The sequence below is a fragment of the Ranitomeya variabilis genome, chromosome 2 (genome assembly GCF_051348905.1).
Source record: "Ranitomeya variabilis isolate aRanVar5 chromosome 2, aRanVar5.hap1, whole genome shotgun sequence".
NCBI lineage: Eukaryota > Metazoa > Chordata > Amphibia > Anura > Dendrobatidae > Ranitomeya > Ranitomeya variabilis.
In genome coordinates, this window is record NC_135233.1 from 368,164,865 (window position 1) to 368,188,711 (window position 23,847).

The 23,847-nt window shown below is 47.9% G+C and overlaps 1 protein-coding gene across 1 annotated transcript in view; it reads right to left on the reverse strand.

The window, feature by feature from the left end:
* Nucleotides 1-23,847, reverse strand: part of LOC143806012 (adenosine deaminase domain-containing protein 2-like) — a 64,388-nt gene that overhangs the window by 23,285 nt on the left and 17,256 nt on the right. The window contains exons 2-5 of the mRNA XM_077285898.1: nucleotides 8,976-9,062; nucleotides 7,076-7,198; nucleotides 6,847-7,000; nucleotides 6,384-6,548 (exon numbers count right to left, since the gene is read on the reverse strand). Coding sequence (XP_077142013.1) covers nucleotides 6,384-6,548; nucleotides 6,847-7,000; nucleotides 7,076-7,198; nucleotides 8,976-9,045 — 512 coding nt within the window. The 5' untranslated portion in view covers nucleotides 9,046-9,062. The remainder of the gene's footprint in view (nucleotides 1-6,383; nucleotides 6,549-6,846; nucleotides 7,001-7,075; nucleotides 7,199-8,975; nucleotides 9,063-23,847) is intronic.

Genomic DNA, 23,847 nt, shown 5'->3' on the forward strand with positions numbered 1-23,847 from the left:
TCGGAAGTAGTGGAAGGGGAGTTGTGGAAACTGGTACCACGGAAGAACCAGAGCTTGCAGTGCGATGGCTCTTGGATCTCGAGGCTGAACCACGAACTCGAGTACACAGGCGATCAGTCTGGATGCCATCCGAACTACAACTGGAGAGCTCCAGTGAAGGCAGGTCTGATGGAAGACTTCCGGGTGAAGTTCCCACTCACTTGAGGCGAAACCCTGACGGCTGAATATGTTCGCCGCCCAGAGTTATACTCCTGGGACATGTACTGCCGAGATCACTGAGTGATAGATCTCGGCCCATCAGAGAATGTGAGGTACCTCGGCCATGGAGCCTGAACGTGGGTACCTGCTAGATGATTGATGTATGGCACAGCCGTGGCATTGTCCAATTGAATTCAGATGGGTTGACCCGCCAGAAGGCAGTGGACCTACTGTAGGACTACTGTTCGGATCTCCAGAGCAATGATCGGGAGAAGAGGACTGCATTGGTAGTTACTAGTAACCACTGAACCGGGAGAAAGGCCCTGGATGAAGAAGGAGCTCAGAGACTATCGTCTGAAAGTCTGTTTGACTTGCTGAAAACGAGCAGAGCGAAGGAAATTGCTTCCATTGTCGTCACCATTTTTCCTCAGAACCCTCCCAGCAAATCGAATGAAATGAGAGGATGAGTGATCAAGTGCGCAAGCTCCCTGTTGAAGGACCATGACCTTGTCTGGAGGGAGAATTACCATCCTTCTGGAAGAGTACCGGATCATCCTCAAAAAGGATATCTGCTGGGCTGAAAATGAGAAGTTGTCTAAGTCTAGCCACCAGCCCAGGTGAGAGGGTATCGCAAGTGATATAAACTACTTAGCGTAGTCCTGCAAGGGCGGCTAGACAGTCGGCCAAACAGGGCAGGACGACCACGCCTCTAGGGTGCAAGAGGAACATGACAGCCACCATGAGCCTTGTGAACACTCTGGGTGCGGTAGCAAGGCCGAAGACAAGGTCGTGAGTTGAAAATGCTGCTCACCAACGGAAAGGCGAAGGAATTTTTGAAGAGGGTAAGCATCCCGAATGTCGATGGATGCCAAAAACTGCACCCTTTTCTGTTGAAGTAATGGCTGAGCGGAGGAACTCCATTCGAAGAAGAAGAACCTTGTGAAAGGTTGTTAGAAGTTTGAGGTCCAGGATCGGTCCTACTTCTCCTTAGATCTACACTGTCCTGGACAACCCTCCCACTGCTAGTCGGGGCTGTAGGAACATACGATCCTTTGTTAGTCTCCCGCTCAAAAGATTTGATTGACCAGCTGTACTGTCTTCAGGAAAGGGTTACTGGTGTGAATCAAAGTAGTTAAGGTCTCCAGCCAGGAGACCGTTGCTCTAGCAATCCATGCGGCGGCTAGGGAGGGTAGAGGGCTGGACCCGAAGCCGCAAAACGGAACGAACCAGATTTGCTATCTGACAGACCGTGGCATTTTCAATTGATGACACATCGGGCAGGGATACTGGTAGGTAAACCACAGGGGATTGTACCCGGTTAATCTGCCAAGTGGCAGAATGCGCGGCTGCATCCAGCAGGTCATAGTCTCTTGCCATCGCCGCTATTTTGACGGTGCAGAGTTAAAAATTAGGAACCCTCGATCCACCATCCTCTTAAGAGGGATCATCTGCCTTCTTGCATCTTTTTTTAAATAGTGGTGATGCAGAGGGGGGTGCTCAGACGCCTGAAAAGGGTGCCTCTGTACATCCACAGAGTTCAGGTCTCCAGGTGAACAGGACAGGTTGTCTGGCGTTAGGCCTGGATGCAGAAGAGGATACCTGGAGGCGACACTGTGTGCCCGTCTGTTGATGGTGTGGGGAGATCGGTGACCTTTAAAGGGCCCGTCGCCCTTAAAAATCAGACAAGGCATGGCATCCCATGTAGAGGCTTCTGTCCAGTGAATCGCATATCCGGACTGGATGGCAAATGCTCTACGAGGGAGTTTAGTCTCCTTATGAGGGACCCTGTGTAGTCTAGAGCACGACCGGAGTCCTCGTCAATGTACAGAGATTGGATGATATAAATAGGCGAGTTCATCCTTTACTGAAGCTCTGGCAAGTCCAGGTCCAAGGCAGTATCTGATCCGTGTTCAGAGTCTTGTTATCAGCAAATCCTTGGGAGAGAGATCATGAAATGAAAACTTCCGTTTTGTAGATGCCTGTATGTTCCTAAACGCCTGTACATTTCTAGAATACTCGCGGCCCCTGCTAGCCGACGGATCCCATGAAGGAGAGGGACCATGTATATCGGTCCTGCGAGCACTCCGAGCCACAGAGGGATCACGGAGGGATTCAATCTCTTGGTCAGAAAAACCATGGGTTGCGGCAGTGACGAAGTCCACTGACGGAACATTACACTGGGATAAACTGGGATCAGCGGCGGAGGGCTCCTCATTTATGACCGGCTTCGGATTGGTCATGTGCCATTAAAGGGAACCTGTCACCACGTTTTTGGAAGATGGGATAAAAATAGCGTTAAATAGGGGCAGAGGTGGGCATTACATTAGTGTGTTTGTTATGCGTTTATTACCCACCTAAGTTGCCGAAATACCTTTGCAAAGTCTCTGTTTTCGCCTGTCAATCAGGCTGGTCTGGTCAAAAGGGCGTTGTCTTCCCCCAGATTTTGCGTAGTTTTCCGTTGGTGGCGTAGTGGTGTGCGCATGCCCAAGGTCCCGAATCCTCTGCCAGGGGATTTAAAAGAGCGCGCTGTTCGTTTTCATTGGTGATCGGTGGGCGCGGCCATCTTCCTTTGGCCGCGCGTGCGCAGAAGCGGCGCTCTGCTGGCCGCGGCTTCAGGAAAATGGCCGCCGCGATATCCATCTGCGCACGCGCGGCATCCCGCGGCCATTTTCCTGAAGCCGCGGCCAGCAGAGCGCCGCTTCTGCGCACGCGCGGCCAAAGGAAGATGGCCGCGCCCACCGATCACCAATGAAAACGAACAGCGCGCTCTTTTAAATCCCCTGGCAGGGGATTCAGGACTTTGGGCATGCGCACAACACTAGGCCACCAACGGAAAACTACGCAAAATCTGGGGGAAGACAAGACGCCCTTTTGACCAGACCAGCCTGATTGACAGGCGAAAACGGAGACTTTGCAAAGGTATTTCGGCAACTTAGGTGGGTAATAAACGCATAACAAACACACTAATGTAACGCCCACCTCTGCCCCTATTTAACGCTATTTTTATCCCATCTTCCAAAAACGTGGTGACAGGTTCCCTTTAAGACCAGGGAATACTGGTTGTGTGCCTTTAAGACCAGGGAATACTGGTAATGTGCCTGTAAGACCAGGGAATACTGGTTGTGTGCCTTTAAGACCAGGGAATACTGGTCACATGCCTTTAAGACCAGAGAATAATGGTCATGTGCTTTTAACACCAGGAATACTGGTCATGTGCCTTTAAGACCAGGGAATACTGGTCATGTGCCTTTAAGACCAGGAATACTGGTCATGTGCCTTTAAGACCGGGGAATACTGGTCATGCGCCTTTAGATAAAATCTCGCAGAGAGCAAGAAGCGCCAATTCGGGGGGCGGGGCCACAGGCACGACATGGGCAGAGCCTCGAGACTTCCATGAATAGGCCCAAGCAGGGGCCTAAATTTCTGCAGCCAGCGCCAGCGTAGAAGTAAGGGGTGTTGCAGTGGCCGAGAAAATTGAGCGCTTCCGTGCCAGGCGAAAAGCGCCAGGAAAACGGGCAGAGCCACCTTAGGGCGCCATAGTGCGCTTCCGGGGTGCGGCCTACACATCGGCCGAAGCCGGGGACTAAATTTTTGTAGCCGGCCGGAGCGTTACCTCAGGGAGGTGGGCCACAGCCCATCGCTGACAGGATCCACTCACCATCGGTGCGCGTCCCGGCATGGAGCCGCCGCAGATGTCGGGTATTGCAGTGTGGACGGTGCAGGGATAGAGAGTTAAAGGGAACCTGTCACCTCAATTTGGCGGGACCGGTTTTGGGTCATATGGACGGGGTTTTCGGGGTTTGATTCACCCTTTCCTTACCCGCTGGCTGCATGCTGGCCGCAATATTGGATTGAAGTTCATTCTCTGCCTTCCGGAGTACACGCCTGCGCAAGGCAATATTGCCTTGCGCAGGCGTGTACTCCGGAGGACAGAGAATGAACTTCAATCCAATATTGCAGCCAGCATGCAGCCAGCGGGTAAGGAAAGGGTGAATCAAACACCCGAAAACCCCGCCCATATGACCCAAAACCGGTCCCGCCAAATTCAGGTGACAGGTTCCCTTTAAACCTCAATCCATCATCCCTTTGTTAGGGAGGTGGAGAGGAACCGTCTGCCTCCTTGTGCCATCCGCTTTCACAGTGGTGGGACAGTGGGAGCTGCTCGGACGCCATAGAGAGGGGCCTCTGTACATCCACGGAGTTCAGTCCGGGTGGACAGGGCCAGTTGTCCGGCATTAGGCCTGGCTCCAGGAGAGGATACATGGAGGCGACACTCCATGTGGTCGCCTGCTGCTGGTGTGGGGAGATCGGGACCGTGAAGGAACAGTCGCCCCTGAAGTGAGCTGGGCGGGGCTCCGGCGGTTGGCGGTGATTTCAACTGCGGCCTAGTCCGTCTGAAAAAGCCGGGGACTAAATTTATGGAGCCTGCTGGTGGAGCGCGTCGGCGGGCCGCGACGTAGCGCCGAATGATTGCCGCTGGCATCCGGCCAGCGGCACCTCTCCCAGGGACCAGGACCGCACCTTCCACGCAGGCAGCGTAAGGAAGGAAACTACTCACCACCACCGAGCAAAGATGCAGCCGCTATTGCAAGGGAATAAGCTCAATCGATCCTCCCTTTGCCGGGGGATGGAGAGTCTCTGTCCTTCATATGTGCCTGCCGCAGGGGACTTACGGCTGTGCCTGCCGCAGGGGGCTTACGGCTACTGTGGGGACTACATGACGCCAACAGGTGAGGGCTTAATTGCGGAGGTGCCCGGGAGATGCACATAAGAGGTATACTCTATGTGCTCGCCATCGTACAGGGGGGAGATCGGGACGTATAGGAACCGTCGCCCTAGCGTAGATTAGGTGTGCCCCAGTCGTCGCAGGAAAGGTACGGGGAGGTAAACTCGCCGTGCTTGCCTGTTGATGGTTCGGGGGAGAGCGGACCCTATTTACAGAAAATAAAAATACAAAATGTTGGGGTCTGAAAACAGACCCAAGTGCCTCCTACAGACACTAAGCAAGAACTGGTTAGCTGAGAGCCAGCAGGAGGGTGTTTACTGCAGGGGAGGAGCTGACTTTCTTTGTATCACTTAGTGTCCTCCTAGTGGCAAGCAGCATAAGATCCACGGTCTGTGTCCCCCAATGAGGCGAAGGAGAAAAAACGGAATTCTGGAGTTTGGAATTTTTTTTCTTGCTACGCCATTTAGCAATCAGGTTAATCCTTTTTTTGTTGATAGATTGGGCGATTCTGAAAGCGGCGATACCAAATATGTGTAGGTTTGATTTTTTTATTATTTTATTTCGAATTGGGAGAAAGGGGGTGATTTGAACATTATATATATATATATATATATATATATATATATATATATATATATATATATATATATATATATATACACATACACAGTATATAAATATTTTTTTTTTTTACTTTTGCCATGCTTCAATGGTCTCCATGGGAGGCTAGAATGTGGCATAGGCTGGTCGACTCTGCCACATAGCACATAGGAGCGATGCTCAGATCGCTCCTATGTAGCCGAATTACAGCATTATTATGAGCGCCGACCACATGGTGGCGCTCACAGCAATCTGGCATCAACAACCATAGAGGTCTTCAGGAGACCTCTGGTTGTTATGCCAACGCACAGATGACCCCCGATCACATGAAGGGGGTCAGTGGTGTGAGCATTTCCAGCCCGATGGCCAAAAGCGCTTGTTAAATGCCGTTGTCAGCGTTTGACAGCGGCATTTAACTAGTTAATAGCGGCGGGCGGATCGCGATTCCACCTGCCGCTATTGTGGGCACATGTCAGCTGTACAAAACAGCTGACATGTTCCGGCTGTGATGCGGGCTCACCACCGGAGCCTGCATCAAAGCAGGGGATACTGCCATCGGACATACTATCCCGTCTGATAGCAGAAAGGGGTTAAGGCTAGAGATAGATGGTGACAACTGTGCCTTCTGCACCACTGTGGTGGGGTTACTGCATAGTAAAGCCAGACTTATAGTCTGGAAGGTACTGGCCCGAGAGTCTAGAAAGAAGTGGTACAGGCCTCCAGTGCACATGGCTAACAAGTCCCTGAAACTAAGTTCTAGTAATGCTTAGAAACCAACCACTGCCATGTTTTACAGGAGATTGCCCAGAGACGGTGCTGGGACGTGCGCCCCTCCTGTGTACTGTAGCGTGGCACTTACAGGCCGCTGTGTGTGGCTCCTTCCGGGATGCAGCTTAAATACAGATGCAGAAAGGTGTTCGGTTTCAGGACCAGGGCCTGCGTCTCGTGGGAAGGACAGAAGATGCTCTTCTCTCTGGCCCCAGGGATATTGCTATAGTACAGGGTGATTTCTTTGTATAGATATCTAGGAAGAAAAATGAATGAAATGGTTAATCAAATGTATGAAAAACTGGCGTCCGGCTATCGGCCTGTCCATGTACGCCAACACTAGCAACCACGTGCGTATGAAAAGGACCGATCATCGAGCATATGAGCAGATCCCGACCTCAGTAATGGAGAACTATAGACAGTAGCGGCTGGAAGGGACTGCAGCCAGACCAACGCACTGACATCACCAAAACTCTAAGGTACCGGGAACATGGGACCAGCGGCACATTCTAGGAATATATGCCATTTTCTCAGTAAAACCAATGACATCTCACCTCAGCAGCGCCCTCCTCGCTACAACCAGTGCATGGCAATCGTGTACCAGCAGGCCGTTGTACTCCTGCCATTCCTGATACCAGGTCACACCAGTCCCCAGTGCCACCACCTGGTAGACATCACCATCCTCCTCCTCCTTCTTACCCTGCAGATCTGTAGATCAGAGACTTATCAGTGAGAAGGACGGCAGATAATCAGGGTGTATGCAGTAGGACGATGGCCGCTCACCTCTCTGCAGGATGAAGGCCGCCAGGTTTGTCCTGTGCGTGTAATATTCCGTTTCACCCACCAAACGTTGAAACGTGTAATTGGCCGTCGCAGCGCATCTCTGCTCATGTATGATAATGGAGTCTGCAGGAGAGAAAACCTACAGATGTCAGCATCCCAGGTGTGCACACGGGCGACAGTCATACTCAAATTCTACTTACGATCCCTCCTGTCTGAGGACCGCAAACGAGGGGGAGGGCAGAGCTCAGGGACCTAAAGAACTCAGATTTCATGCTGTCAGCACTCCTGTGAGTCTTGTGTCCCCTACCCTACTCATTAAAGAAAGCCTGTGAGTCCTGTGTCCTCTGCCCCACTTATAAGAGAAAGCCTGTGAGTCATGTGTCCTCTGCCCCACTCATAAGAGAAAGCCTGTGAGTCCTGTGTCCTCTGCCCCACTCAATGAAAGCCTGTGAATCCTGTGTCCCCCTGCCACATTCATAAGAGAAAGCCTGAGAGTCCTGTGTCCTCTGCCCCACTCATAAGAAAAAGCCTGTGAATCCTGTGTCCCCTACCCTACTCATAACAGAAAGCCTGAGTCCTGTGTACTCTGCCCCAGTCAATGAAAGCCTGTGAATCCTGTGTCCCCCTGCCCCATTCATAAGAGAAAGCCTGTGAGTCCTGTGTTCCCCACCCACTCATAGAGAAAAACTGAGTCCTGCAGCCCCCATCCGTTCATAGTGAAAGCCTGTGAGTCCTGCTGCCCCAGTACATTCAGACAGAAAGCCTGTGAGTCCTGCTGCCCCGTCCACTCATAAAAGAAAACCTGAGATCTGTGTCCTCTGCCGCCTCATAAAAGCCCGATTACTGCTTCCCCTGTTCACTCACAGAAAAAGCCTGTGAGCCCTGCTTCCCGCGCTCACTCATAGAGAAAGCCTGTGAGTCCTGCTTCCCACGCTCACTCATAGAGAAAGCCTGTGAGTCCTGCTTCCCGCGCTCACTCATAAAGCCTGAGTCCTGCTTCCCGCGCTCATAGAGAAAGCCTGTGAGTCCTGCTTCCCACACTCACTCATAGAGAAAGCCTGTGAGTCCTACTTCCCACGCTCACTCACAGAGAAAGCCTGTGAGTCCTGCTTCCTGCGCTCACTCATAGAAAAAGCCTGTGAGTCCTGCTTCCCGCGCTCACTCATAGAAAAAGCCTGTGAGTCCTGCTTCCCGCGCTCACTCATAGAGAAAAAGTCCAATCACCTGCAGCAGCGCTAAAAAGAGCTGGGCTGGGTCAGTAACCAGAGCCTAATCTAGCGTTGTCTTTGGATGTCATAAATACATTTTCTCTGAAACACAGCTGGAAAAGAACAGCCAGGCTCCGATTCACGATGCCCGCGGTCTGGACGGTATGAATCAGAGGACAGGTTTTCTTTAACTAAATGGGCCACATACAGCAGAATGATGAGCTTTGGTGGAGACCCTGATTCCAGTGATGTGTCACTTTCCAGGCTGTGTTTTGCTGTTTCACTACAATCAGTGTTTTATCAACAGGAGATTATCACTACACAACTAGGTGTCTCCTGCTTCCTAGTCCAACCACACCCCCCACCACTGATTGGCAGCTTTCTGTCTATCCACAGCGCACACATGAAATGCCAATCAGTGGTGTGGGCGGAGTTAAACACAGCTCTGCATTTGAGCACTGCAAGATCTGCAGCAGAGAAAACGGTGATTGTATCAAAATGACAGCGAGCAGTCCCGTGACATCACTGGAATCATGGTTTCTGCCCCTACATCATGCTGCTCTCAGATTACACAGCAAAAACCTGATGGAGGATTCCCGTTAATGTCTCTGTGCTGACACATCAGGGGCTGTATACCTGGTGGCACGCACTGTAATACCAGAATATGCCACCTATGAAGCTGGAAAGCTCACCTGCGTCTTCTCCGCAGTGCTTCAGATCCACAGCTGTGTGGTACCGCGGCAGGAGGAGCTGCATCGTCATCACTAGGACCTGTGAGGCTGCACATACACAGAGAACATGAAGACATCACACTGCTATAGAGACTGGGGGTCTCTGGCACTAAGGACGGCTATGACGCGCAGCTCAGTGTCTTTACTGGATGCCAGGCCGAACGCTCGCCTCCTGCCAACATTCAGTATGACATCTAGATGTCAGGGGGCACACTCTGTCTGACACTGATTAGGGGGCACTCTCTGCCTGACACTGATTAGGGGGCACTCTCTGCCTGACACTGATTAGGGGGCACTCTCTGCCTGACACTGATTAGGGGGCACTCTCTGCCTGACACTGATTAGGGGGCACTCTCTGCCTGACACTGATTAGGGGGCACTCTCTGCCTGACACTGATTAGGGGGCACTCTCTGCCTGACACTGATTAGGGGGCACTCTCTGCCTGACACTGATTAGGGGAACAATCTCTGCCTGACACTGATTAGGGGGCACTCTCTGCCTGACACTGTTTAGGGGCACTCTCTGCCTGACACTGTTTAGGGGAACAATCTCTGCCTGACACTGATTAAGGGGCACTCTCTGCCTGACACTGTTTAGGGGGCACACTCTGCCTGACACTGATTAGGGGGCACTCTCTGCCTGACACTGATTAGGGGGCACTCTCTGCCTGACACTGATTAGGGGGCACTCTCTGCCTGACACTGATTAGGGGGCACTCTCTGCCTGACACTGATTAGGGGGCACTCTCTGCCTGACACTGATTAGGGGGCACTCTCTGCCTGACACTGATTAGGGGGCACTCTCTGCCTGACACTGATTAGGGGGCACTCTCTGCCTGACACTGATTAGGGGGCACTCTCTGCCTGACACTGATTAGGGGGCACTCTCTGCCTGACACTGATTAGGGGGCACTCTCTGCCTGACACTGATTAGGGGGCACTCTCTGCCTGACACTGATTAGGGGGCACTCTCTGTCTGACACTGTTTAGGGGAACAATCTCTGCCTGATACTGATTAGGGGGCACTCTCTGACATGGTTTAGGGGGCACTCTCTGACACTGATTAGGGGGCACTCTCTGCCTGACACTGATTAGGGGGCACTCTCTGCCTGACACTGATTAGGGGGCACTCTCTGCCTGACACTGATTAGGGGAACAATCTCTGCCTGACACTGATTAGGGGGCACTCTCTGCCTGACACTGTTTAGGGGCACTCTCTGCCTGACACTGTTTAGGGGAACAATCTCTGCCTGACACTGATTAAGGGGCACTCTCTGCCTGACACTGTTTAGGGGGCACACTCTGCCTGACACTGATTAGGGGGCACTCTCTGTCTGACACTGATTAGGGGGCACTCTCTGCCTGACACTGATTAGGGGGCACTCTCTGCCTGACACTGATTAGGGGGCACTCTCTGCCTGACACTGATTAGGGGGCACTCTCTGCCTGACACTGATTAGGGGGCACTCTCTGCCTGACACTGTTTAGGGGGCACTCTCTGCCTGACACTGATTAGGGGGCACTCTCTGCCTGACACTGATTAGGGGGCACTCTCTGCCTGACACTGATTAGGGGGCACTCTCTGCCTGACACTGATTAGGGGGCACTCTCTGCCTGACACTGATTAGGGGGCACTCTCTGCCTGACACTGATTAGGGGGCACTCTCTGCCTGACACTGATTAGGGGGCACTCTCTGCCTGACACTGATTAGGGGGCACTCTCTGTCTGACACTGTTTAGGGGAACAATCTCTGCCTGATACTGATTAGGGGGCACTCTCTGACATGGTTTAGGGGGCACTCTCTGACACTGATTAGGGGGCACTCTCTGCCTGACACTGATTAGGGGGCACTCTCTGTCTAACACTGATTATGGGGCACTCTCTGACATTGTTTAGGGGGGCACTCTCTGCCTGACACTGATTAGGGGAACAATGTCTGCCTGACACTGATTAGGGGGCACTCTCTGACACTGTTAGGGGGCACTCTCTGTCTGACACTGTTAGGGGGCACTCTCTGTCTGACACTGATTGGGGGCACTCTCTGTCTGACATTGTTTAGGGGGGCACTCTCTGCCTAAGGCCGGGGTCACACTTGTCAGTGCAATATGAGAAACTCGCACAAGTCTCTCACCTCAATTCCCGGCACTGCCGCCGGCGGTATGGACCAGAGTGTTCAGCTACATAGATATACATGCAGCCGCACGCTCCGGTCCAAAGTATTGAGGCGAGAGATTCGTGCGAGTTTCTCGTATTACACTCGCAAGTGTGACCCCGGCCGTAGACTGAGAGAAATCCATTTCTGAATCCGATTATGGGGCAACCCATGTCTGTCACCTTTTTCGTACATAAGCCGCGGCCACCGGCATCAGGGGCTTATCCACAGCATTCTGTAATGAATACGAATATGAATACTGATTACGGGGCTCTCTTTGGCACTCTAGAGGGCACTCTCTGGACGACACCGTCCTGTTTATAGACAGGTTGGCAGGCACGAAACAAGTTTTCACGTTTTATATCATTTATGACAGGGAAAGATACCCAGGCTATCCCTCACTGAGCCCGTGTAGGAAAACGCCACATAACAGCGCTCAGCGATAGACTATGGCCGCGCCTCTGTCACTGCTCACCTTACCGCGCTGCAGCGCACTTTGACTTCCACACAGTTCCTCGCACACGTGACCAGTAGCGCACAGCCAATCAGCGCCCACCACCCGCACCCTCAGCAAATTAACAGCCGCGTTCTACCTTAGCCCTATCAGGAAAAGCGCGCTCTGTCAGTAACCAATCAGGAGCGCTCTGGGCCCAGACGCTCGCAGTCGCTATGCTGGCTGGTTGTGTTCGCTTGTTGTTGTCGGGTCTGGTTGGTAGAGGAGGAGGAGCTTGATGACACAGACCGTGGTAACCTGCGGATCACCTGGTTGTCGGGTAAACCAGCAGTACAGGTGTCCTTGGTTATGTTTGACGCTCTGGATTATCTGCAGTTTTGGGTGTAATAGTAGCTCCCTGTACTGTACATGTAATTTCAGACTCTGGAACACTCCGCATGGCACAAGACTCTGCCACATGAGAGAAATGTTCTAGAACTTTCCTGCACACATTTCATTTCCTCTCCATTTTGTGTGACTGCTGTGAGTAAATGGAAACGTTCCTGTTTGGGTTCAGAGGCCTATAGGGGGTTTCTCAGTTTTCTCCCACATGCCGACTACATGCCCAAATTATTTTTTGAGCTTTTTTATTTACCATGTTCACTATATGGTAATTCCCCAGGTCAGTACGAGTGCGCAGATACCAGACGTTTCATGCGTGCGAGCCTGCATCACAGGGAGGGACGCAGCATACTGTATGACGTAACTGTCGTGTGGGGAAGGGATTAAAACATTAAAAAAAAAGAAAACGGTATAATTTGGTATCACTATCGTATTTGGTATCATCACTACTGAGCAACAATGGCAGAATTGTAGTGGGTTTTTTTCCACCATTTCGCTGCATTTGGAATGCTTTCCTGTTTTTTCAGCATATTCTGTGGTAATTCCTAAGTGCAACTCATTTAAAAAAATAAAATAAAAGGAAGCCCCCTCTTGGCTATTCCGATGGAAAAACAATAAGAGAGTGGAAGAAGAGGGGGGGGGGGAAAACTAAAGCAGAAACAAAAATCTACCACAGTGGGAAGGGTTAATAACTGTTAAAGGGTTTATCTAATCACGAAAAAACGACCCCAGATGCAGGTCCCAACATATCACAGGGCGGCCATTCGGATAAACAGCTCGATGTCCTAATAGGGCATACACCGTAGACAAAGGTCAGCAGGCCGCCCCTTTAATCCCACAGAGCAGAACAGATTATCGTTCTCCGGCTGATGTAAACTACATTTTTTACTGTAAACATTTCTTTGGTTCGGCGCCCGGAGGCACGCCGTCATATACGCCGCATTCCTGGGAGGGAGCCGCTGGGCTGATAGGAGTCACCTGTCCATCACCGGGAGGAAGAACTGTGAGGCCGATGATGACATCATGGCGAGGAGGGAGCGGCGCTACCTGATATCCTTTGTATGATGGCAGCTCTGCTGAAAACTCGCTTGTAGTTGTTAAAGGGATTGTCCAGGAAAACCCCTTTAAATAGGAATTCAACTGGATTTTTGTCACTGCTCAGCTGATGCTGGAACAGATTTTCCTTTTATTCTGTGCCCCTCTGTTCCAAAGTTATGTCCCCCTGAAAATATAGGTGCAAATTTCCACTTCAACCGTGTGGGCGTATACCACAAAATTCGCAATGAACAACCTGCCCAATTCCAGCCTTGCTAAAGCATCCCCAGATCATCACCGATCCTCCACCAAATTTCGCAGTGGGTGCAGACACTGTGGCTTGTACGCCTCTCCAGGTGTCCGTCTAACCAATAGACGACCACGTGTTGATCTGGGGATGCTTCAGCAAGGCTGGAATTGGGCAGGTTAATCTTTGCGAAGGACGTATGAATCAAGCCGCATACAAGGTTAGCTTGGAAGAACAGTTGATTCCTTCTGCTCAGGCAATGTTCCCCAACTCTGAGGACTGGTTTTTCCAGCAGGACAATGCGCCATGCCACACAGCTAGGTCAATCAAGGTGTGGATGAAGGACCACCACATTAAATCCCTGTCATGGCCAGCCCAATCTCCAGATCTGAACCCCATTGAAAACCTCTGGAATGTAATCAAGAGGATGATGGATAGTCACAAGCCATCAAAGAAGAACTGCTTAAATGTTTGTGCCAGGAGTGGCATAAGGTCACCCAAAAGCAGTGTGAAGACTGGTGGAAAGCATGCCAAGGCGCATGAAAGCTGTGATTAAAAATCATGGTTATTCCACAAAATATTGATTTCTGAACTCTTCCTAAGTTAAAACATTAGTATTGTTGTTTCTAATGATTATGAGCTTGTTTTTTTTTTTGCATTATTTGAGGTCTGCAAGCAATTCTCTTTTTTTTTTGTTATTTTGACCATTTCTCATTTTCAGAAAATAAATACAAAATTTATTGCTTGGAACTTCGGAGACATGTTGTCAGAAGTTTATAGACTAAAAGAACAGTTTACATTTTACTCAAAAATATACCTATAGAGAGAAAAATCAGACAAACTGAACATTTTGCAATGGTCTCTTAATTTTTGCCAGAGCTGTATGTCGTGCCCATAATACTGTATGGAGCACTATGTGGTCCTCATAATACTGTATGGAGGACTATGTGGTGCCCATAATACTGTATGGCAGACTATGTGGTGTCCATAATACTGTATGGAGGACTATGTGGTTCTCATAATACTGTATGGAGGACTATGTGGTGCCCATAACACTGCATGGAGGACTATGTGGTGTCTATAATACTGTATGGAGGACTATGTGGTGCCCATAACACTGCATGGCGAACTATGTGCCCATAATACTGTATGGAAGACTATGTGGTGCCCATAATACTGTATGGCGAACTATGTGGTGCCCATAATACTGTATGGAGGACTATGTGGTGCCCATAATACTGTATGGTGAACTATGTGGTGCCCATAATACTGTATGGAGGACTATGTGGTGCCCATAATACTGTATGGCGAACTATGTGGTGCCCATAATACTGTATGGAGGACTATGTGGTGCCCATAATACCATACCTCCCAACCGTCCCGGATCCTGCGGGACTGTCCTGATTTTGACAGTCAGCCCCGGGATCCCGGGCGGGACACTAATGTCCCGCACTACGTGCCTAGGGCAGGGACAATGCAGGGGGCAGCACCTGAGTAGCTTAGGTTTGTGGCTGTTTTTTTTTTCTTATACATGCTGGGTCTCCTCCCGACCGATCCCGCCCCCCCCCTCCCCCGCCCCCTGTGCGGCGCTGCGCTGCGCTGCCACGCTGAGGGAGAGAGCCAGCAGCGATCAAGATGAGAGGTCAGCGACTCACTACCTCCTGTGTGTGCACGGAGCTCCGGCTTCTCCTGCTCTTAGCTGCTATCCCGGCAGAGAAGGAGAGACGGGGGAGGTGCCGGGACAGAGCAGAGCTGTGAGCAGCCGGAGAAACTGAAGAGCTGCACATGGACAGATCAGCCGCCCCTGCAACACAGAGGAGATTGTGTGTGTGTGTGTGTGTGTGATGTGTGTGTGTGTGTCTGATGCTGCATGTGTGTGTCATTGTGTGTGTGTGATGCTGCATTTGTGTGTCATTGTGTGTGTGTCATGTGTGTATGAGGTATCTGGTGTGTGTGATGGATGGGTGTGTGTGTGTGTGTGATGGCTGGGTGTGTGTGTGTGATGGCTGGGTGTGTGTGTGTGTGATGGCTGCGTGTGTGTGTGTGATGGCTGCGTGTGTGTGTGATGGCTGCGTGTGTGTGTGATGGCTGCGTGTGTGTGTGATGGCTGCGTGTGTGTGTGTGATGGCTGCGTGTGTGTGTGATGGCTGCGTGTATGTGTGTGATGGCTGCGTGTGTGTGATGGCTGCGTGTGTGTGTGTGATGACTGCGTGTGAGTGTGATGACTGCGTGTGTGTGATGGCTGTGTGTGTGTGTGTGATGGCTGCGTGTGTGATGCATTTGTGTCAAAGCTGCATGTGTTTGTCAGCTGCGTTTGTGATGCGTGTGTATGTGTGATACTGTGTGTGTGATGCTGCATGTGTGTGAGCTGCGTGCGTGTGTGAGCTGTGTGTGTGCTGCATGTGTGTGAGCGTGTGTGTGAGCTGCGTGCCTGTATGTCATTATACAGTATGGAGAACTGTGGCCATTATACAGTATGGAGCATCATGTGCGGTCATTATACAGTATGCAGCATCATGTGGGGTCATTATACAGTATGGAGCATCATGTGCAGCCAGCATACAGTATGGAGCATCATGTGCGGTCATTATACAATATGGAGCATCATGTGCGGTCATTATACAGTATGGAGCGTCATGTGTGTTCATTATACAGTATGGAGCATCATGTGTGGTCATTATACAGTATGGAGCATCATGTGCAGCCATTATACAGTATGGAGCATCATGTGCGGTCATTATACAGTATGGAGCATCATGTGCAGCCAGTATACAGTATGGAGCATCATGTGCGGTCATTATACAGTATAGAGCATCATGTGCGGTCATTATACAGTATGGAGCATCATGTGCGTTCATTATACAGTATGGAGCATCATGTGCGGCCATTATACAGTATGCATGCGGTCATTATACAGTATGGAGCGTCATGTGCGGCCATTATACAGTATGGAGCGTCATGTGTGGTCATTATACAGTATGGAGCATCATGTGTGGCCATTATATAGTATGGAGCATCATGTGTGGTCATTATACAGTATGGAGCATCATGTGTGGCCATTATACAGTATGCAGCATCATGTGTGGCCATTATACAGTATGGAGCATCATGTGTGGCCATTATACAGTATGGAGCACTGTGTGGCCATATTTTTTTGTTTATAACTATTGTATATGAAACAGTGTGATCAGCAGTGCTAAATGGGTGTGGCTGGGACGTGGATATGGGTGTGACTAATTATGAATGGGTGTGGTCAGAGGCGTGGCCTAAAATTTGCCACGACGCGCTTTGCGCGCCGCAAACTTTGTCCCTCTTTCCCATCTTCAAAAGTTGGGAGGTATGCATAATACTGTATGGCGAACTATGTGGTGCCCATAATACTGTATGGAGGACTATGTGGTGCCCATAATACTGTATGGCAGACTATGTGGTGTCCATAATACTGTATGGAGGACTATGTGGTTCTCATAATACTGTATGGCAGACTATGTGGTGCCCATAATACTCTATGGAGGGCTATGTGGTGCTCATAACACTGATGGAGGACTATGTGGTTTTCATTATTTTGTATGGAGGACTATGTGGGGCCCATAATACTGTATGGAGGACTATGTGGTGCCCATAATACTGTATGGAGGACTATACTGTCCGGTTTCTGAGTTATTGCAGAATTTACACTAGATAAACACTCATGTAAAAAATGATTGAAATCTTTGGCTTTGTACTACACCTATATTTCTTATCTGTGCACCATGAATAGTGCATAAAAAGTACAAAAAAGTCAGCTCACCTATTTAGATGTCCAGGACTTCGAGCACAGAGATCTGCTGTGCAGCAGGAAAAGTAGTTGAACAAGTAGGAAAATGCGGCTCAAATGATCCCATAAAAAGTTATTCTATTTTATTGAAAATTCTTTAAAATCATTCCATTCAGCATAAATGTCAAAACTTCCAATACAGGGAGAGTTATATTGACAGACGCGTTTCGAACCTTGCAGTTTAAAATGTATGAAACCTTTATGGATGTGTTCACACAGAGGTTTTTTAACATCACTTCTACCTCCTCTCCATTTGTAACACAAAAATTAAAGGGAAGGCGCTATAAAAAAAAATACAAAATGTACTAATGTTTTAAAAAAATGTTAAACCCCTTCACCACCCAAGTCTGATTTCATCTTCCTGACCAGGCCAATTTTTACAATTCTGACCACTGTCACTTTATGAGGTAATAACTCTGGAACGCTTCAACGGATCCCACTGATTCTGAGAGTTTTTTCATGACATATTGTACTTCACGATAGTGGTAAAATATGTTTGATGTGACTTCGTTTGTGAAAAAATCAGAAATTTGGCAAAAATGTTGACATTTTTGCTATTTTCAAACTTTTAATTTTTATGCTCTTAAATCAGAGAGTCATGTCACAAAGAAATAGTTAATAAATAACATTTCCCACATGCCTACTTTACATCTGCATCATTTTTTAAACATATTTGTTTTGTTAGGAAGTTACAAGGGTTAAAAGTTGACCAGCAATTTTACATTTTTCCAAAAAAATTTACAAAACCATTTTTTCAGGGACCTCCTCACATATGAAGCGACTTTGAGGAGCCTATATGACAGAAAATACCTCAAAGTGACATTATTCTAAAATCTGCAACCCTCAAGTGCTCAAATTCAAATTCAAGGATTTGATTGACCCAACAGGTGCTTCACAAGAACTAAAGCAATGTGGAAGGAAAAAATTAACATTTTACTGTTTTTTTTTCACAATTTTTTTTTTAATTTTCACAAGTGTAACAGGATTAAATGGACCCCAAAATTTGTTGAGAAATTTCTTCTGAGTACGTCCATACCACATATGTGATGGAAAACTACTGTTTGGGTGCACGGCAGGGCTCGAAAGGGAAGTAGCACCATTTGACTTTTTGAAAGCAAAATTGTTTGGATTCCAGAGCGTACACCATGTCACATTTGGAGTGACCCTAATGTGCCTAAACAGTGCAAACCCCCTTCAAGTGACACAATTTTGTAAACTAAACCCTATCTAGATGTGTGGTGAGCACCTTGAACTCCCAGATTCTTCACAGAAGTTTATAACATAGAGCCGTTAAAATAAAAATTCACATTTTTCCACAAAAAAAATCTTTTAGCCCCAATTTTTTTATTTTTACAAGGGTAACAGGAGAAAATTAACATCAAAATTTGTTGTGCAATTTCTCCTGAGGTCGCTGATATGTCATGTGGGGAAAAACTACTGTTTGGGTGCATGGCAAGGCTCAGAGGGGAAGGAGCAACGTTTGACTTTTTAACACAAAAATGGCTGGAATTGAGAGCAGACGCCATGTTGTGTTTGGAAAGCCCCTGATATACCTAAACAGTGGAAACTCCCGACAAGTGACCCCATTTTGGACCCCAAAATTTGTTGTGCAATTTCTCCTAAGTATGTCGATACCAAATATGTGGGGGAAAACTACTGTTTGGGTGCATGGCAGGGCTCAGAAAATGATGTTTTGGAATGCAGACTTTGATGGAATGGTCTGCAAGTGTCACGTCATGCTTGTAGAGCCCCTTATTTGCCTAAACAGTGGAAACGCCCACAAGTGACCCCATTTTGGAAACTATACCCTTTAAGGACTATGTCTAGACATGTGGTGAGCACCTTGAACCCACACGCGCTTCACAAAATTTTATGTTTTACTGTGAAAATGAAACAAAATGTATTTTTCCCACAAAAAAAATTTTTATTTCATTTTAATTTCTCCTGAGTACACCAATACCCCATATGTGCTCGAAAACCACTTTTGAGGCACAGTGCAAAGCTCAGAAGGGAAGAGGCCCCATATTGGAGTTCATATTTTGATGGAATGGTTTGAGAGTGCCCTGGCACATTGGCAGAGCCCCTGAGGGGCCAGAACAGCAGAAACCCCCCAAAAGTTACCTAATTTTACAAACTACACCCCCAATGAATTAATTTAGGGGTGCAGTGAGCATGTTGACATCACATGTGCCTCACAGAATTTTATACCATTGTGCTGTGAAGAAAGAATATTCACATTTTTACCACTAAAATGTTATTTTAGCTCCAAGTTTTACATTTTTCTGAGGGCTAATAGGAAAAAATGGACCTTAGTTTGTTGTGCATTTTTTTCCTGAGTGCGCCATTACCTTACATTATGCTCTCAGTGTGAAAAACAAGAGGATCTTGTAGTTATAATACCTTTTAATAGCTAACAAAAATAAAATAAATGATGTTACAAAGCAAGCTTTCGGGACTTCTTAGGTCCCTTCTTCAGGCACGGTATAAGGCTATGTGCACACTTTGCAGGTTTTACCACGGATCCGCAGCGATTTTGATTTTACATGTAAACCCTATGGAAACCGCAATCCGCTGTGCACATGCTGCGGGAAAAACCGCGCAGAAACGCAGCGGTTTACATTCCGCAGCATGTCACTTCTTTGTGCAGAATCGCTGCGATTCTGCACACATAGGAATGCATTGATCCGCTAACTTCCCGCATGGGGCTGTGCCCACGATGTGGGAAGTAAGCGGATAATGTGCAGATGGTACCCGGGGTGAAGGAGAGGAGACTCTCCTCCAGGCCCTGGGAACCATATTAGTGTAAAAAAAAAAGAATTAAAATTAAAAATAATGATATACTCACCTCTCAGCGCTGCACGCGGCCATCCGGTTGCAGGGTTGCTGTGCGAGCAGGACCTGCGGTGACGTCACGGTCACATGACCGTGACGTGACGAAGGTCCTTCTCGCACAGCATCTTTGGAACCGGACCGCCGCGTGCAGTGCCGAGGAGATCGGGACGTCAGAGGGTGAGTATATAACCATTTTTTATTATTTTTAACATTACTACTGATGCTGCATATTGCTGCATATGCAGCATCAATAGTATAGGAGTAAACCCGCAGCGGAAACCGCAAAACAAACCGCGATAAATCTGCAGGGATAACCGCAGCGGTTTTGCCCTGCAGATTTATCAAATCCGCTGTGGGAGAACCCGCAGAGGACCCCGCAAAGTGTGCACATAGCCTAACAAGGTTTCTGAAGAAACACATATATGCACAAACAAACAGCAAAAAAAAGGGCAAGGTATAATAAATGAACCTTTGAATAAACACACAAACTGAGCTCAGAGACTAAATCCTTAATTGGATTAGATTAGATTGGATTAGATTCTGTCATTTCCCCCCGGGATCAATAAAGTGTATCGCATAAAGGTACCGTCACACTCAGCAACTTTGCAACGAGAACGACAACAATCCGTGACGTTGCAGTGTCCTGGATAGCGATCTCGTTGTGTTTGACACGCAGCAGCGATCTGGATCCCGCTGTGCCATCGTTAGTCGGAGCTAGAAGTCCAGAACTTTATTTCGTCGCCAGGTCGGCGTGTATCGTCATGTTTGACATCAAAAGCAACGACGCTAACAATGGATGTAATGGAGCTAACAACCAGCGAGAAGGAGAAGTGAGTCGCCGTTACGTCACTGGATCGCTCCTGCATCATTCTGGAGTTGCTGTGTTTGACGTCTCTACAGCGACCTAAACAGCGACGCTCCAGCGATCTAGTTTAGGTCGGCTCGTTGTCTATATCGCCGCAGCGTCGCTGAGTGTGACAGTACCTTTAGTGGTGAAGTTTTATAGTCCTCATATCCAAGTAAGGCCGGGGTCACACTAGCCGCTAGCGTATAACACGGCAGAGTGCTATGCGAGAAAACATCGCATAGCACTCGGACCAGTGTTAACCCCTTCATGACCTTGTCGTTTTTTGCAATTCTGACCAGTGTCCCTTTATGAGGTAATAACTCAGGAACGCTTCAACGGATCCTAGCGATTCTGAGATTGTTTTTTCGTGACATATTGGGCTTCATGTTAGTGGTAAATTTAGGTCGATAATTTCTGAGTTTATTTGTGAAAAAAACGGAAATTTGGCAAAAATTTTGAAAATTTCGCAATTTTCACATTTTGAATTTTTATTCTGTTAAACCAGAGAATTATGTGACACAAAATAGTTAATAAATAACATTTCCCACATGTCTACTTTACATCAGCACAATTTTGGAAACAAATTTTTTTTTGCTAGGAAGTTATAAGGGTTAAAATTTGACCAGTGATTTCTCATTTTTACAACAAAATTTACAAAACCATTTTTTTAGGGACCACCTCACATTTGAAGTCAGTTTGAGGGTTCTATATGGCTGAAAATACCCAAAAGTGACACCATTCTAAAAATTGCACCCCTCAAGGTGCTCAAAACCACATTCAAGAAGTTTATTAACCCTTCAGGTGTTTCACAGCAGCAGAAGCAACATGGAAGTAAAAAATGAACATTTAACTTTTTAGTCACAAAAATGATCTTTTAGCAACAATTTTTTATTTTCCCAAGGGTAAAAGGAGAAACTGGACCACGGACGTTGTTGTCCAATTTGTCCTGAGTACGCTGATACCTCATATGTGGGGGTAAACCACTGTTTGGGCGCACGGCAGGGCTCGGAAGGGAAGGAGCGCCATTTGACTTTTTGAATGAAAAATTGGCTCCAATCTTTAGCGGACACCATGTCGCGTTTGGAGAGCCCCCGTGTGCCTAAACATTGGAGCTCCCCCACAAGTGACCACATTTTGGAAACTAGACCCCCCAAGGAACTTATCTAGACGCATAGTGAGCACTTTAAACCCCCAGGTGCTTCACAAATTGATCCGTAAACATGAAAAAGTACTTTTTTTTCACCAAAAAATTATTTTAGCCTCAATTTTTTCATTTTCACATGGGCAACAGGATAAAATGGATCCTAAATTTTGTTGGGCAATTTCTCCTGAGTACACCAATACCTCACATGTGGGGGTAAACCACTGTTTGGGCACATGGTAAGGCTCGGAAGGGAAGGAGCGCCATTTGACTTTTTGAATGAAAAATTATCTCCATCGTTAGCGGACACCATGTCGCGTTTGGAAAGCCCCTGTGTGCCTAAACATTGGAGCTCCTCCACAAGTGACCCCATTTTGGAAACTAGACCCCCCAAGGAACTCATCTAGAGGCATAGTGAGCACTTTAAACCCCCAGGTGCTTCACAAATTGATCCGCAAAAATGAAAAAGTACTTTTTTTTCACACAAAATTTCTTTTAGCCTCAATTCTTTCATTTTCACATGGGCAACAGGATAAAATGGATCCTAAAATTTGTTGGGCAATTTCTCCTGAGTATGCCGATACCTCATATGTGGGGGTAAACCACTGTTTGGGTGCACGGCAAGGCTCGGAAGGGGAGGCGTGCCATTTGACTTTTTGAATGGAAAATTAGCTCCAATCGTTAGCGGACACCATGTCGCTTTTGGAGAGCCCCTGTGTGCCTAAACATTGGAGCTCCCCTACAAGTGACCCCATTTTGGAAACTAGACCCCCCAAGGAACTTATCTAGATGCATAGTGAGCACTTATAACCCCCAGGTGCTTCACAGAAGTTTATAACGCAGAGCCGTGAAAATAAAAAAATAATTTTTCCTTCCTCAAAAATGATTTTTAGCCCAGAATTTTTTATTTTCCCAAGGGTAATAGGAGAAATTGGACCCCAAATGTTGTTGTCCAGTTTGTCCTGAGTACGATGATACCCCATATGTGGGGGTAAACCACTGTTTGGGCGCACGGCAGGGCTCGGAAGGGAAGGCACGCCATTTGGCTTTTTGAATGGAAAATTAGCTCCAATCATTAGCGGACACCATGTCGCGTTTGGAGAGCCCCTGTGTGCCTAAACATTGGAGCTCCCGCACAAGTGACCCCATTTTGGAAACTAGACCTCCCAAGGAACTAATCTAGATGTGTGGTGAGCACTTTGAACCCCCAAGTGCTTCACAGAAGTTTATAACGCAGAGCCATAAAAATAAAAAATAATTTTTCTTTTCTCAAAAATGATTTTTTAGCCCACAATTTTTTATTTTCCCAAGGGTAACAGGAGAAATTGGACCCCAAAAGTTGTTGTCCAGTTTCTCCTGAGTACGCTGATACCCCATATGTGGGGGTAAACCACTGTTTTGGCACACGTCGGGGTTCGGAAGGGAAGTAGTGACGTTTTGAAATGCAGACTTTGATGGAATGCTCTGCGGGCCTCAGGTTGCGTTTGCAGAGTCCCTGATGTGCCTAAACAGTAGGAACTCCCCACAAGTGACTCCATTTTGGAAACTAGACCCCCAAGGGAACTTATCTAGATGTGTGGTGAGCACTTTGAACCCCCAAGTGCTTCACAGAAGTTTATAACGCAGAGCCGTGAAAATAATAAATGTGTTTCCTTTCCTCAAAAATATTTTTTTAGCCCAGAATTTTTTATTTTTGCAAGAGTAACAGGAGAAATTGGACCCCAAAAGTTGTTGTCCAGTTTCTCCTGAGTACGCTGATACCCCATATGTGGTGGTAAACCACTGTTTGGGCACATGCCGGGGCTCGGAAGGGAAGTAGTGACGTTTTGGAATGCAGACTTTGATGGAATGGTCTGCGGGCATCATGTTACGTTTGCAGAGCCCCTGATATGCCTAAACAGTAGAAACCCCCCACAAGTGACCCCA